At 36.4% G+C, this 16,011-nt stretch overlaps 1 protein-coding gene across 1 annotated transcript in view; it reads left to right on the top strand.

Annotated features, from left to right (window-relative positions):
- dmrt11E (doublesex-Mab related 11E) overlaps window positions 1–5,794 on the top strand; it is a 46,697-nt gene extending 40,903 nt beyond the window's left edge. The window contains exon 4 of the mRNA XM_069826124.1: window positions 1,748–5,794. Within this exon, the coding sequence (XP_069682225.1) occupies window positions 1,748–2,109 (362 nt within the window). The 3' untranslated portion in view covers window positions 2,110–5,794. The remainder of the gene's footprint in view (window positions 1–1,747) is intronic.
- Window positions 5,795–16,011: the final 10,217 nt, after the last annotated feature.

Consider the following 16,011-nt stretch of genomic DNA (forward strand, 5'->3'; position numbering starts at 1 on the left):
AGGAAGCAAAAACAAGCAAAATTTTATTAAACTGTTTTGTTTGAAATATCGCGAAGAATAACCCATTAAAATTAATGACATTACTTATGGTTTACCTTGTATAACACAACTACTCCGACTATCACAAATCCCAGTGAATCCTACGAGAATCTTTGATGATAAGCGTTAGCTGACTGGTTCATGTCTTGCCTTCCCAGTAATAATCTCAACTTTGGTACGCGCAGTAGACTATGTTGACATCACATCATCATGCCTTCTCCTCTGCGCGTGTTTAGCTCATGTTAAATCTTCCCAGTTATACGTAATGTTTTGTATTCACTATCTTTGCTTATTTGAGGAGCTAGGTATCACAGTTGGACAACTCCGCTTTTGCTTTTTTTTTTTTTACAGGAGAGGCGAAAAACTAGATCCTTGGAAACCAATGTCACCGTTATACGTACATTTTTGTAAAACATTCTCATGGGTCATAGTAATATTTTTTTCAGTCTCAAAATGTGATTAAAATTAATATTCAGGTCGAAATTTAAGTTTAAAAAGTGGAGTTGTCCATCTCTGAAACTAAATCATGGAGTTGTCTGTGTTTGAAACCAAATGAAGCCATATTTAAAGTGGAGTTGTCTGTTTTTGAAACCAAACGAAGCCATATTTAAAGTGAAATGGTCTACTTTTGAATCTAAGTCTATTCCAACTCGGTTTCAAAGCAAATTTACGTAGGCCTAAAATAGTACTTATTCATCTACAAACCGATTATATAAACAATCAGCCATGTTAGATTCGCGATGCGTGATATGAAAAGATGGTACGAATGTAGGCTTCTCATTGGCTACTGAAGGAATTGTCCTAATTTGAAACCAAGCCACAGTGGAGTTGTCTACATTTTTTATTCTAAAGCGCACAATTAAGTGCTATTTTCGCTCTGTTCTGTCCGTTTTTGAACCTAAATAGTTCCAGAATCGCATTCAGCACACAAAATTCTATGAAAAACAATCAATGGTCAATCTAGAGCATCCACCAGCCACTGAACGAATATTGCACACTTTTATCACTGCAAATGTGGTGCTATAAATCAATTTTCAATACTTTTATCACAATCACATTTCAAATCTTATTGTACTATAAGTTATATAGAGAATTATTACTACATTAACACATTTAGCATATCACGAAACATGTAAAATGTAAATATTATGAAAATCGCCATTGCTTCTTCTTCGAATTAGTAGTAGTATTAGTACGATCCATTTCCACTAGATAGAAACCGACAAGATTGGCAGAGCCGACAATACATGAAAACGAAATGATACTAAATGTGAGGAATGTTACTACAGGTGTGTGATAGGTTAGGTTAGGTTTGATTAGGTGTGTATTGACAGGTTAGGTTAGGTTTGAGTAGGTGTGTAGTATTATAAGAAACGTTAGGGTATGTTTGATTAGGTGTGTATATTATTACTATGTTGGAACACTGAAACCTGTTACATTAAAAAAATATGGCGGTATTCTTCGTTCACGCATGATTTTCGTATATAAGTAAGGTACGTAGTTTAGGGTGAGTTGGGTGAGCTCACAGCTCTCTCAGTGATTACATCAACTTCTACTAATCAATACTATAAATCCAATGAATTTTCAAGGTATTTTATATTTATTTATTAGTGGCTGGGACATAAGAAAGATTTATCCAATCAATATCTCGAAATCGCAAAAAATGGAGTTGCCTAACTTTGATACTGTGCTCCTCATTTGTTGTCAGGATACCGACAGAGGCTGGGACGATTTCCGACACCGACTGGAACTCTTCTGCCGTCATTTCTGAGCGATAGAATAAGAAAGAGGCGAGCTTTTGCGGACCGAGAGTTAGAGACGGCGCTTCCCTCGACGCTGCTCTTGCAGCCGCATCCAGACGCACAGGCGGCACTGCTCAGGGACCGCTTGCTGGCCGGCCTGCCCCTAACGCTGTTACCTTTTGTGCCGCCTCCACCAGCCAACCTCTGGCCGCCCCCGCCACTCCAGCCGTCTCCCACGACGACACACGTGCCAGAATCAACAGAAACAACGCCAAAACCGAAGCCTAAGATCTCTTTTTCTGTGGAGTCGATCATTGGAGTGAAGTGAAAGTGATACAGTACGACTGGTATAGCGTGACCCGTTATCAGCGCAGTGTCGATCGACTAAAATCCTCACTAAAGTACAACATGAGCTACTGTACACCAAATGCTGGCAACATCTGTCTCTCTAACGAGGTGGTAAAATCACGACCTGCGCATCAAAATACAATTGTCTGACAAAAATAAGAAAATTATACTATTTTTCATGACTTTGGAATACAAAGAACGTCAATACTTCTATGTGCAGTTTATATTTGAAAAAGTGAGTCATGTTACATAATGACTAGGGTCGTGGCATCGGTATATTTGTATTAGTTTGAGATGAACATACGACGACGGACAGAATGTAATCGGCGTTTCAAGTACAGACAGCGGAAGCGAATTTGACACATACCTAAGCAGCATGTTCCGTGTTTTGTATAAGATTATTGCGTATTATAAAATCAAGGAAATACAATCATTATATACAGGGATTAATACTGGAAAGGTCTAAAATGCTGATGAGGTTGAGAAACCATACTTAAATTGTCACAAATGTGGTAAAACGTAAGCTTGAAAAGATGTTTTTTTTTAATACTTAAGAGTTTTGTATTACAGTTTTAGAATGCCGAAAAGGTGTATGGCGTACAATTTTATTTTCCCTATATTTGTTATATTAATTTATTTATCACAGCTATTCCGCAACTTACTTTTCTTGCATGTTGTTCGCCTGGTTTCGGTTCCTGCTGCAATAAACAACATTCATTTTCAAAGTTTCAAATGAAAATGCCGCCGAGTGTCGGATAGTATAACCTTGTTATATAAAAAAAACTGCGTTCTACATCGGCTGAAACCAAGGGCGCATATGTAAAATATTTCACATCATCCATTAAACGGAGAGAAATTTTGCATAATGTAACTTATTGAAATCACGGTTTTTTTTTTTTTTTTTTTTGTATTACTGTGTTCATTTTGCACACACCTTTTTACTTATATTATCATACGCCATATAGGCCTACCTTTTCGGCATTCCAAAACTGTAATGCAAAACTCTTAAATATTAACAAAAATAAAACATCTTTTCAGACTTATGTTTTACCACATTTGTGACAATTTAAACAACAATTCCAATAATTATTCTCAACCTCAACATTTTAAATCTTTCCGATGTTAACCCTTATAGCCTATAGCGACAATGATTGTATTGTCTTGATTTTATAATACGCAATAATCGTACAGGCCTACAAAACACGGAACGTGCTTGCTTAGGTGTGTCAATTTCGCTTCTGCTGCCTGTACTTGAAACACGTCGACTACATTCTGTCCGGCGTCGTATGTTCACCTTCAAACTAATGCAAATATACCGATGTCACGGCTCTAATAATGACTTATGGATAACTTATGATTGGTGTGTGTACAGAGAAAATTCTCTGTTACAAAAATTTCTCAAATCATTCATTAATATGACATGGTCATAAACTATGATATTGTCATCACTTTTGCTGCCAACGAGGTAATAAAATCAAACATTTAGGCCCGTATGCACAGTCGAGATTGAGACCGGTCTTGAGATTGTCTCGAGACAACGACACAGAATTCGTATATATAGTCGAGTTTTCAAGACGCGCTTGAGATTTTCTCAGGATTTCGTTGAGACTGGGCCAAGACTGCCAATGACCGGTCTTGACCTGTTCTTGGTCTTGAGACAGTCTGGACACTAGCTTGGCATACGGGGCTTAGTACCTCAGTTTGTTGTTGTGTCCATCACCGAGCAGTTGATTCGAAACAGGAATATAAAACACGAATTCAATATGCCAATTCTGTCGTGTTTGGTCAGAACATAACTCCAAAAATGGTATTTTTTTTTTAGCTGAAAGTGCAGCCTAAAAGACAGTTCTCTTTCGTTTGGTATAGCCGCGATATCTCCATCCAATCTTACGTTATTTTCATTCACATTTGTATGCAAACTAGAATTATACAGGAAAAGTGATAATAAAAATGACTGCATCTCAAAACATGTTTTTTGACCAAACACCACACAACTAATGCCATGATGTCCCCATGCAGTTTTGAAGGTACCAGACTAACGAACCAAAATAACCTTATGCTGGACACAGACACAGAATGGTGATTGATAAATCCAGGATTTTCTATCTCTCTTTTAATTTAACGCTTTCACTACTTTCTCCTTCAGTCTAAAAGTTTTGTTATACGAGGTGTTCGGAAAGTCAGTGTGCACTTCCAGTATGAATTTATAATAGATGTTGAAAGTGATGTTTACAAGCATCATTCTGGACCCGTTTTATTTTATTTTCAAACAATTTCACCAGTTCTTATTGTGAAATGCTACCTAAACATACCGTTATTGCAGTTAATAGTTAATCAAATGGGCGTAGGCGATATCGATTACGCTGCACTTTGCTGCATCTCAAGCCTGGTGGTGTCAAGTCCGGGGAGCGTGGGGGCATAATTTTTATACATAATGTTCTCAAAAAATCTTAGTAAAAAGTTGTATAGCTCTGTCAGCTATATGTGCAGTTGTGCTTTCTTGTTGGAATCATACGTACTTGATTTCAAGTTGACCAATTAAATTGTACGGAGTCGGGGCAATAACATTCGCTACTGCTTGTTTCATCAAATAAAGTAGGATCAATATTGCGACATCTGGAAATGCCAGCTGAAACTTCAAGTTTCTGACCTGTAGTGGTGTGGCATGTAAACTGTAAGAATTATCCGACGTGCATAACAGTGTTTTCTGTGAATTGATCTAGCCGAAAATGTGAAACCGGGCTTCATATGTGTAAAGTGTAACATCAAGCACATTAACACTTCTCTGTCGAATTAAATTTTGAAACTATTCGTACCAACTTAAGCGTCTTTCATGGTCAGCAACTTTTAGTTATTTTACTACCATTGCTTTATACAGGAAGAGTTTTAATTATTTTCCAACAGTTTTATACGCTATTGCGAGATTTATATTATCTGTCTTGTGCTAACTTACGTAATTATTTTGATGGGTTCTTAATCACAGAGCCACAAATATCATGTTGCCTGTCCTAGAAAGTTCAGGTGGATGACTCTGTTCGGCAACCTTCACTGAAACTGTCTCACGGAATTTATCAATAAGGGCATGAACTGCATTACGATGTGGAATTGTTTCTGTATTTTGTCAAAAAAAAATTATCCTGCACTAATTCCTTATACCTATCGCCTTTCTGAAACAAACTCGACACGAAAAACACGTTCTTCTCGGGAACAAACCATGGCGTCTACACGATACAAAGCGCCAACTGCAACAATTATTGCTGAAACGTGGGGTTGCCAGCTGATAAAGTTTAATATAATCTATATAATTTTATTCACGAATCAAAGCAGTCTTGACTTCGGAAGTTTCTCTGGTTGTGTCATCCAAGTGCACAGTAACTTCTCGAAAGCTCTATATATTCCATACGTACGTCTGATATTGAAGATTAGATATAATATTATGGGCTTACAATGACCTATGCTGACATTTTTCAGTAAGGCGACAAAATGTGGTGGCTGTATTACAGTGACAAGACCTTTCCTTGGCTTGCTAAATCGTAAAAGAGACACTTTGCACATCGGTCGAACACGTTCTGAGTCCATGTGAAATGCGTGTAATTTTGCAATGAAATTGTACATAAAATGTAATGTATTGATTATTAAATTCTATATAATTTATGTAAAATAGTTACATCACTTTCCTTTTCCTGAACTACATAACACACCTGGGGACATGGAAGCGATGATGATGATGATGATGATGATGATGATGATGATGATGATGATGATGATGATGATGATGATGCAAATGCTTTCACAGTTTAGAAGGCATCACTGTACACCAGCAGTGGCGAAAATGTGACTCGCGAGCACATCGTGGCTCGCAATGATAGATGTGCATTTCTCTTGCTTACTATCTCCCCCAACCCCCACACTCTCACTCAGTGGAGTCAAATTCCGTTCCATTTGTATTTGTCTCTGACCGGCGAGTGGCGTATCGTCGCAATGTCTCTCTCGAAACCGTGTATCTCTACAAAAACGAAAGTTTCAAGTAGGATGGGAGGACGCATTTTTTGCTGCCAATATGGTGAGAATACTAAATGTATGATTTGTTCACCGAGGAAAACGGTTGTATAACATATAACGGCATTATAATACATGTTACTCATGAAACATTAAAAGGTTGTGTTATTGTTATTATTATTATTATTATTATTATTATTATTATTATTATTATTATTATTATTATTATTATTATTATTATCATCATCATCATCTCTGTACGTCGATCCTTTTTCAGCAGATTTAGGAATAATGCGGTTAGCTCACAGATTTACATGTGATGTAAAATGAAAGCTAGATGTAAGGACTTGACAAATGTTGAACTTTTCAAATCTTTGCCAAAAAATAAATATCCGAAGCTTCGTTCTTTCGCTTGCTCTGTTGAAGCCATGTTCGCTACAACTTAAGTTTGTGAAAAATTATTTTCAACAATGAAAATAGTAAAAACCAAATTTAGATTACGACTGATAGACAAATACCTTCGTGATCAACTACGACTGGCAGTAAGTGACATAATTCCTGATTTTGAAACTCTGTCGCAGAGACATTCTGAAGACAGTTAATTTTAGGTTGTGATAATGTGTCCCGTGTTTTCTTGTTCATTTCTTTCTTCGTTACACGTATTAAACATTAGTTTGTAAACTTATACTCTATAAAATTATATTTAAGTGCTTGACGTAAGGAAAATGAAAATCCGTTAATAAATCAGAGTTGCTTCACTTCCCCTTCGGGTGTCCGCCTCCCTCCATAGGTGCTATGCATGTTGCAGGTTACACAGTGGCTCGGCGCACGATCATATTTTCGCCACGGCTGCTGTACACAAACGCCACGCAGAAAACATTTTTTTCGGTGTCACAAATATTTAAAACGTGTACTTCAAAGTCTAATTTTGCAGCATATAGTTACATTACCATCAACAAGAATTATCCTAACAACGGAAACCCACGGTTAGAGATAAAATTACTAAGAGCGAAATACAGGACAACATTTAAAGAGGGAATAAAATATTTTTCTTGCGTCCTGTACAAACAGGGGGGTGAAAACGAAACTGGCAGTAACAAGAGGAAGTCGGAGGTTAGGTTTCGTTCACACGTCGCATCTGGGAAGGATGACATGGGACAGCAGTGGCAGACAGCGTGGTACCAAGTGTTGGTGCTGGTGTATCTTTTGCTTCTAGCGTTTCCACATGGGAACTGTGAAAACACATGTCGGGCTTCGTCACCTTTATATATTAAGATGCGATTGGTAACCACATTGATGGTCAAGCAAACACGCATTTTGACTTCAATTGGTTACTTTTTTTTTTTATTTGGTTACCTCTTTTCCACGTGAGAGAATGAGCTTCCCGTTCGTAAACACGTCACTGTAATCAACACTTTCCTTCCTATTTGCAGACTCAGAACTGTTGGTAAAATAGGCTTACGTGCATAATTCGCACAAATTACTGGTATGGTTAAAAAATGTGGTTCTATATGATTAAAATATTGGTCAGCTTCACTTAGAAAAATTTCGTCATAAAACTTAAAATGTGTTTAAAACATTAAATACTGACTTCTTTAAACAGACAGGAATGTAAAACAAATAGCCCTTACAAACTCAAGTCGAGCAATCTGTTCTTGCCGAAGTGCAAGTAGGCCTATTTTATTTTATCGAAATAATTCTTTGCGCAAAACAAATTTACCGGTATTCCTTTTCCCAGGCTTCTAAGCGACACACAGGTATCGCTCTGTATTTGTTAATAACTCCAATGAAATGATAAATACATATTTGGATGGCTGGCGTAGATAATACTTAAATTTTCTATGGAATGACGTCATTTCGACGGATCAATAAAATATTTGAAGATTCGACGTCGTCTCTAAAGAACAGGAGGCAATTTACGTACTTATGAAAAGGTAAACAGCCCCCTTGGGGGCAATATATATCATATCTGGTTATTTTGCGTCGATGGGATTGGTGATAGCGAGATGGTATTTGTCCAGATGAGGCCGAGGATTCGCCACAGACTACCTGACATTCGCGTTACGGTTGGGGAAAACCTCGGAAAAAGTCCAACCATATAATCAGCCAAAGTGGGGATCGAATAAAAAAAACGCGTAAAAAATCAATATCTCAATGGTAGCAATTGCTATCACTGGCTACCCCCTGTGGGTGCTCTTGTCCCTAAGTAAACAATCAGCAGAAGATCGTAATTCCCGTAGAAAGAAATCCTTACAACTGGCTTTTAAGGAACCCAGAGGTTCATTACTGTCCTCACAAAAGCCCGCCATTGTCTCTATCCTCAGCAAGATTAATCCAGTCCCTAGCATCATATACCACCTCTTTAAAATTAATTTTAATATTATCCTACCATCTATGTCTCGGCCCCCCAAAACGGTCTTTTTCCCCTCAGGTCTGCCAACTAACACTCTATATGCATTTCTGGATTCACCCATATGTGCTAATGCCCTGCCTATCCCAAACGTCTGAATTTAATGTTGCTAATTATGTTAGGAATGCAGTTCTGTGTTGTGTAACTTTACAGTCTTCTGTAACTTCATCCTTCTTAGCCTCAAATATTTTCCTAAGTACCTTATTCTCGAATACCCTTAATGTCTGTCTAACCATAAGAACACAAAATGCTGCGCCAGGTAAAGAAATAACAAATGATTCAAGAACAATATTATGAAATATCTTGGTTAAATAAGATCTCATTCCTACATCTAATTTGTATGTATGAATTTTCATGTATGGCATGCATGTGAAAATCAATTCATATCGATTCATATGTACTGTCCATCCGTGTGGTTATGTCGCATGCTGGTTTCTCTCACCCATTTCTGCTAGTCCCTCTGTAAAGGCTAGTGGCTGGGCCGTTAGGTCTTTCCTGAAAATATTTGGTGTAAAGTATTGGAAGTCTACATAATATTATAGAACTGTTCAAAAATAGAGACGAACAAGACTAACTGCCGCTCTAGCTCGCTGTGTTCGTTGCATTTGTCTTTCGAGTCTCGGCTCGTTATTCCCGCTGTGCTTCGAGTCTCGCTCGTCTTTCTCGAAATAGTATTTGGTCGGCGTGGAAAGATTTCGTAACTTTGAATAACATACATCACTGAAATAAATAACGTAAATGTTTAAATGAGACAAAAATACAAAACAGAACAGTATCTTAGTTATCAAAATGTTCTGGTTCTATTATATATGACCTATGGTTATATAAATAAAAAAACAATTCTCAAATAAATTTGCATTTCTAAGAAACATAAAACCTGACATTAATATCTTTTTACTTGAGATTGCACACTTGATCTTACACATATGAAAAGAAAATTCCTAGCCTTTTAATAAGGGGCCTAGTAATTAAATAAGGACTGGGGAACGGATTATTATACACTGAAAAGTAGAGATGTTTCAAATAGGCTACTTGATTGTTTATACATATATAGCAGTTGCCAAAGTAGAAAAAAGTTCAGTCAGGTATAAACAACTCCTAACTTCGGGGCTTGATCACAATATCGAGTCTCGGAAGACTCGCAACCAGTCTTTACGTCAAGGACGCGACGTAATACATTGTCGTGCGGGTTTTCGGCTTTGCGGGCGCTGTTAGTCTCGTTTTCTCGATCGTTGTTCATCTCTAGTTCAAAATAATTTAAAGAAAAGAGCTGCATTAAGTATTTTTCCCTAGTTTCGATGACACTGCAACATAATCACTTGGATGGACAGTAGACAATTTAGAGAAAGATTCCCTGGCATTTCAGTTCGAAGTAAAAAAACAGACAACTTGTTCTTAAATTAAGGGAAAGGGCTCGCTAAATTCTAGAAGTAAACCACAACGAAAAGTTGTAATGAAACAAAAGCTCGATGAAAATGATATACCATTGGAACGTTCTCGAAAGAAATCTCTATGTTGTTTTTCACAGGAAGTATGTGTTAAAAAAAAATACCTCAGCCCATACAGCTACTAAACTAAGGCTAAAATTTTAGTGATTATAATTCCAGATTTACAGTTGCACCAGCCTATAAGTAATTAAGTATGGACACTTCGCGTCGGTACCTTTGATGTAGCCGGACTGATTTCAATGGCCTTCAAGCCAGCTAGAGCATGAGATTCTGCTTTCTCCCTAGAGTTGGCGCTGACATCACACCAGCTAGCAGTCGACACAGCGGAAATATAACACACATAATTAATACATCTAGGTACACTATGTACTCAAATAAAATAAATTGGATCCATAAAATAATAAACCCGTCATTAACTGTAATGTCTTGACTCTAGAGTTCCTTTATAATTGGAGTTGAAACACTGACCCCAACAACAATTAAAATATGTAATGATTTGATAGCACTGAAAATGGAAAAACAAAACTCTTATGAGAAGTAAAACCATGTACCTATATTATATTATATTATATTATATACAAATATTAAACGAATTCGATACTTAATTTTATAATGTATTATATTATTTTATAATATAATTTATTATATCTGAAATATAAAAAAATTATTATTACAACTAGTTTGCCACTGAGAAATAAGGAAAAGCTGTTAACTTGAATTTATTTGAAGCAAAGCATTACTGGATTATGCAATAAAGTAGGCGACGTTTGGATCCTGTGTCTCAACTCTATACTCAATTATTATCTTAGAGTATGCTCGATTATACTAACCTCTAGCACTTGAAAGTGGAACTAAACGCTGGCGCACAGAGAAACAAAACACAGGAAAATTCGCTGTGTCCATTCTTTATAATCCCTATTCGCTGGTTGCACCGCATGACAACATAAGTCGAGTACATTTCCGTAACTGGGTTTACAACAGAATATTGTTGACGGTATTGTTGATCCACAGTTAATAATTTTCTCTGATGAGATATGGTTTCACAGCACAATAAATGCTGGAGCACAGATAATCCCCAAGTAATACACGAAGTTCCACTGCATGTTGACAAAATTGGTGTATTGTGTGCCACTGTAACTGCAAGAAAAATAACAGGGTCCATAGGGAGGTTACAGACCCAATTTACTGCTGTCTATGCCGTGTGTCATAGGAACTATGTAGGAGGTTCCAAATCAAAACTGCTGCTGTCTAATCTGTGTGCTGTTCATCACGCATGCATGTGCTTTATCGGCCCAGATCCAAGCAAACGTTCTGTAGAATAATAATGGCAAACAAGTAAAGATACAGAAGAATAAGAATAGGAATCCATGAAATGAAGTGGTGAAAGCATATGAGCTTATAAATCCAGTAGCACCACAGCAATTCTTGAGAGAAATAATTTTGTCATCTTCACCTATGAACTAAAAATATTATGTGTTTCATGCAATGCGTCATGTCTGCATAGAAGACGAAAACAATTTTCTCCACATTTCTGCTCCGTATTCTTTACCTTTTCAGTTTGCAAAAAATTCTGATATATACTTTGTTACAGGTCACTTGTAAGTAAGATCACAATCAACACCAATAATGATAAATGAACTTTTATTTACATAAAATACAAGAACGCTTCGCAATATGTCTACACTCAATATTCTTGATGAACTTCAAACAATTCGTTGTTCAAGATGCTGTTCTGCAGTATGCCTTGTGCCATTGCATCCATGGACATCTGGTGTGTATGAAAAAGGCTTCTTGTGATATCTTTGCAATAGAAATATTTTTTTTTTTGTAAAACAAGGCTTGTGATTATAAAAGAAAACTGAAATAAATAATATATTCAAATAGGTGCAAACAAAAGAAGTAAATTGAAAGTTTATTGAACTTCTTAGGACTTCTCACCCCATAAACAAATTTAAATGTTCTAATATATTAATTAACTGACGATTAAGGCACAAATATTATAATTTATAAAAACATTACCACCCTCCCAGCTTAAAAATTGCACTAACCTTTTACTAAAATAGCTCAATTGGCAGAACGTTACTGACATATACACCCTTTTGACATGGAAAGAATGAAAAACCTGCAAGAAACCTGATTCGCGCCAGTAAGCTGATGTAAATATTGAGAAAACAAGTGTTTTACAATTTTGAAAATTAATCACACATTTGTCCAAAAATAAGTAATAATAAAATTACTTTTCAAGTTCTTCTGAATCCTGAATATCCTATATTCAAATTATAAGCTACCTCATCCCAGATAACATTGCTTTTAATCCTTCAGAAATATTATTTATCTATGAGGGCTTTAAATGTATGATAAGTCACTTGTGCCATTAAAATAAATTTGGAAAATTAAGATTTCCATCTAATTTAATATGTTGGGGGAGGGGGATGGAGGAAGGGAAATGTCTTATTTCGCGTAACTACATTACCTAATAGATTAGACTTCCTTTTCTATTCAATAATATGTGTTCTACAGGCCAGAACTAAACCTTGATAGGCCACATATGGCCCGTGGGCAAATTATTTGGAATCAATGATTTAAAGAATACCTATTGACTTGCATTTGTATTAGAGATTATGATCGTTCTCGGAAGTATAGGAGATATCATGCTGGTCAATGGTTCCGAGGTCTGCAGGTTCAAACTCAAATGAGAGTGACGGATTTTCAAGGTGGCTTTTGGGAGGAGAATTAAGCTAAAATAGTTCTAAAGCCTCAATTGTTGAAGATTAGGATGAAGAAAAATAACAGCAATGTTCAATGTATGATAAGTCACAATGCTAATTTCCATTGACACACACAGAAGGAGGCATGACTCAAGGAACAGCATCTAGCACACAATCTCAGAATCCAACACACTACAGCCTTAGTTATAAAAAAAAACCCGTTTCAAATGACATTACAGAGTTCACTCCAGAAGTGGAAAGTACACCATGACACTATGGTAACACATACTGCAACTGAAAAAAACCTAGATCACTTCTTTTTAAAAATTTGGCTAAGTTTTTTTTATTGCTAGACCAAATCATAAGTATTCGTTTTCATACATTATGGAGACTTCACGTAGTATCTTCCTACAAATGCAGCATAACATGGTGCTGCCAATATAATTTGCACAGTGGAGAGGTTTAACGAATTCAGATCTAGCATGGAATAATAAAAAACAAAATCTGTAGACATGTAACTATACGAAATACTGGTGCACTATAAATTACATACATTTCCTTAGCTTAGCTCAATGTTTCTCAAACTGTTTAGTCACGTGAGCTCTCACAACATTAAAAAAATCTTCACAGTCCTCTTTTAGGTGTGCCGACCACCGCTTATTTTACCTGAGCCCTCCCTGTCCAAACCCATGGGCAGTAGTGGACTGCAGCAGGTCTCATTAGCCTCTACGTACAATGAGTCCCCAGCTACGGGGCTATATGTTATCCTGCTGTACAGATTAGCTTAGCTTGGATCAATTTTCAAGAGGGTGATTCGTGTGTGTGTATATAATATATTACATGCAGCACAGCTACAAAATTCGTGTACAAGAATATTAAAGAAATAGAGGTACTTCTAAAATCGATGTAATTTTTGCCATCAAACGAAACTATCCTTCTAGCAGGACGGTAGCCTAATCTGGGGTAAGGTAGGGCTGGATATGAAGGATAGTTAGGTTGGTTTAGAATACGGTCAATCCATCCCTCTATTAACCGTTCTGGAGATTACCAGTCACTAAAAAGAGTGCACTTTTTAAATTGATACACTTTTTTACTTTTGGAACCGTCTCACCATGGTCAGCATAACTGCACTGAATGCATAACTTTCGTTTGTTTGTATGTAAAGTTTAAATAAATACTTTCACTCCTTTTGGATTATCATAAAAATTTCACTTTGCTTTAATATTTATTAGTAATTAGCATACTTAGAATTTATATAAAAATAAAATTAGTTCCATAAAAGTGCAGATAAAAGAAACACTTTTTAAAGCATCTTAAATTGCGACAGTTAAATTTTAAGTCCATTAAAATATGGATTATCTGTTTGTCCACCATGTCCCATCGATTAAAACAAATAATCGAGGTTTTACTGTAATACATTATCAGTTTCATTATGACTATCTTTAGCCTGAATAAAAAGGGGCAACAGCCAAGAAAAACTTGAGTACCCTATCTCCCTTATTTGCTTTTCATACTACTGTTAATGTGGTAATGGTTATCTCTTACTTTCACACTACAGTCAATTGAGGCATTCTCTGGAACGACAATTTAACTACAAAATCTTGATTCGAGATATAGAGCATCAAACAGTTTAAATCTGGAACAACAGCTTTGCGCAGGATATTCAATTGTTTCTAGAGGGTGCTGCATTTGTTGGAGGGAAATAATATTTTGTCAAAAGGGAGATGTGTTGTTATGGATTGAATGCTGGAAAAACGACATAACTTACGTTAAGTTGTTATTCCAGGGAACTCTTCAATTGTGATAAGCCATTTATAGCGCTCAAAATTGTGCTTCTGCTACATTTTCATGGCCTCATTACATCTTCATCTGTAAAATAAACTGCATTAAAATGGTACTGTTAAGATTATATCCTCCGAAAGTGAAATCAACTTCACGTGTTCTGCAGTGCATTCGTCTAGAAAATATGTGTATGAAAACGAATTTATTTTGAAATCTTAATTTGTAACTGATACAACAGAATTTTTTTAAAATTTAAAGTGGAATTTCAACTCCTGGAGTTACTCTGCATCATATATAGGTTTACCTCCATACACATACACACGTCTTCAGTAATAGCACTATTAGTTGTGCCGTAATTGCTACATAATAGAACAAAGCTATACAATAAGCATGAAACAATTCTCAATATTGATGTACTTGTTATTCTACACGTATTAATGAGGAGAATACATTTCACACAAAATAATAACCTGACAAATATAAAAATTATATTACACTCAACAGTTTCAAGAAGCTCAATCGTTCACCCAGTGTTTCAGAAATACAGATCAACCATCCAATCAGCCTATATAATCCCGAACATTCATCAATTTTCACAAGTTGAAATCTGACAGAGCCCAATAGATATTAAGAGTGAGAAAACAACTAGGACTTACATTATAACTCAGCTGATCATATGAGGAGTTCCATAAGAGAAGGGCATGCCTGCCAAGGGTTGAATTTTTTTACTCCACCGAATATTTAGGACACATATCTGCAACATAACCCTGGCAGACGTTGGCAGGCTCTCCCTTACTACATCGAAATTATCATTGTTTGTAAGTTTGGAGAAATTGCGTAGTCTGTGACAGGTTCATAATATTAATATTACTCTGTACGAGAAGGGTGAATATGCCACTCCGCCTGAAGCCACGCGCCATTCATTGTCTCAGTGTTGTTGTAACCACACAGACGAGTACAATCATAGTCAGGAATTACGTGTATTTATGGACATTGTAATAGCTTATTATGAGTAATAGTGACAGTGATAATCAACCAGTCATATCTGGTTATTGTAAGAAACGTCAGAGGCATGTCGAAAAATGGAAAAGCGTACAAGCAAAGATTAAAAGGAACAAAGGTGAATCATACACTAGTACGAAAACATCTCGACATGTGCAAGCTCGCGGTATAGGCCTGCCATGTACTTGTGGGTGCTTCAACTCATTAGGTATGGAGAAAATACAACTTGTATTTCATAATTTATGGGTGTTGGGTGATTATGACCTCCAGAATGCCTATATTTCTAAGCTCGTAACCAGTGTTGATATGAACAGATGTCGCATTAAGAACAGGCCGACCTCTTTCAGCTGGTTTTGCCAGAGGTACTATGTCACGCCAATAAAGCTCACTTCTGATAAAGTAAAGGATCTGAAAACTCTCCTTATCTATGTGCCACAGAACGTTTCTGGATGATGTGATCAGCAAACAAAACATGCAACTAGCAGTGACCGACTCAGAGGATCACCTTCATGAAGATGATATAATGGATTATT

This window comes from Periplaneta americana, chromosome 5 (genome assembly GCF_040183065.1).
Source record: "Periplaneta americana isolate PAMFEO1 chromosome 5, P.americana_PAMFEO1_priV1, whole genome shotgun sequence".
Taxonomy (NCBI): Eukaryota; Metazoa; Arthropoda; class Insecta; order Blattodea; family Blattidae; genus Periplaneta; species Periplaneta americana.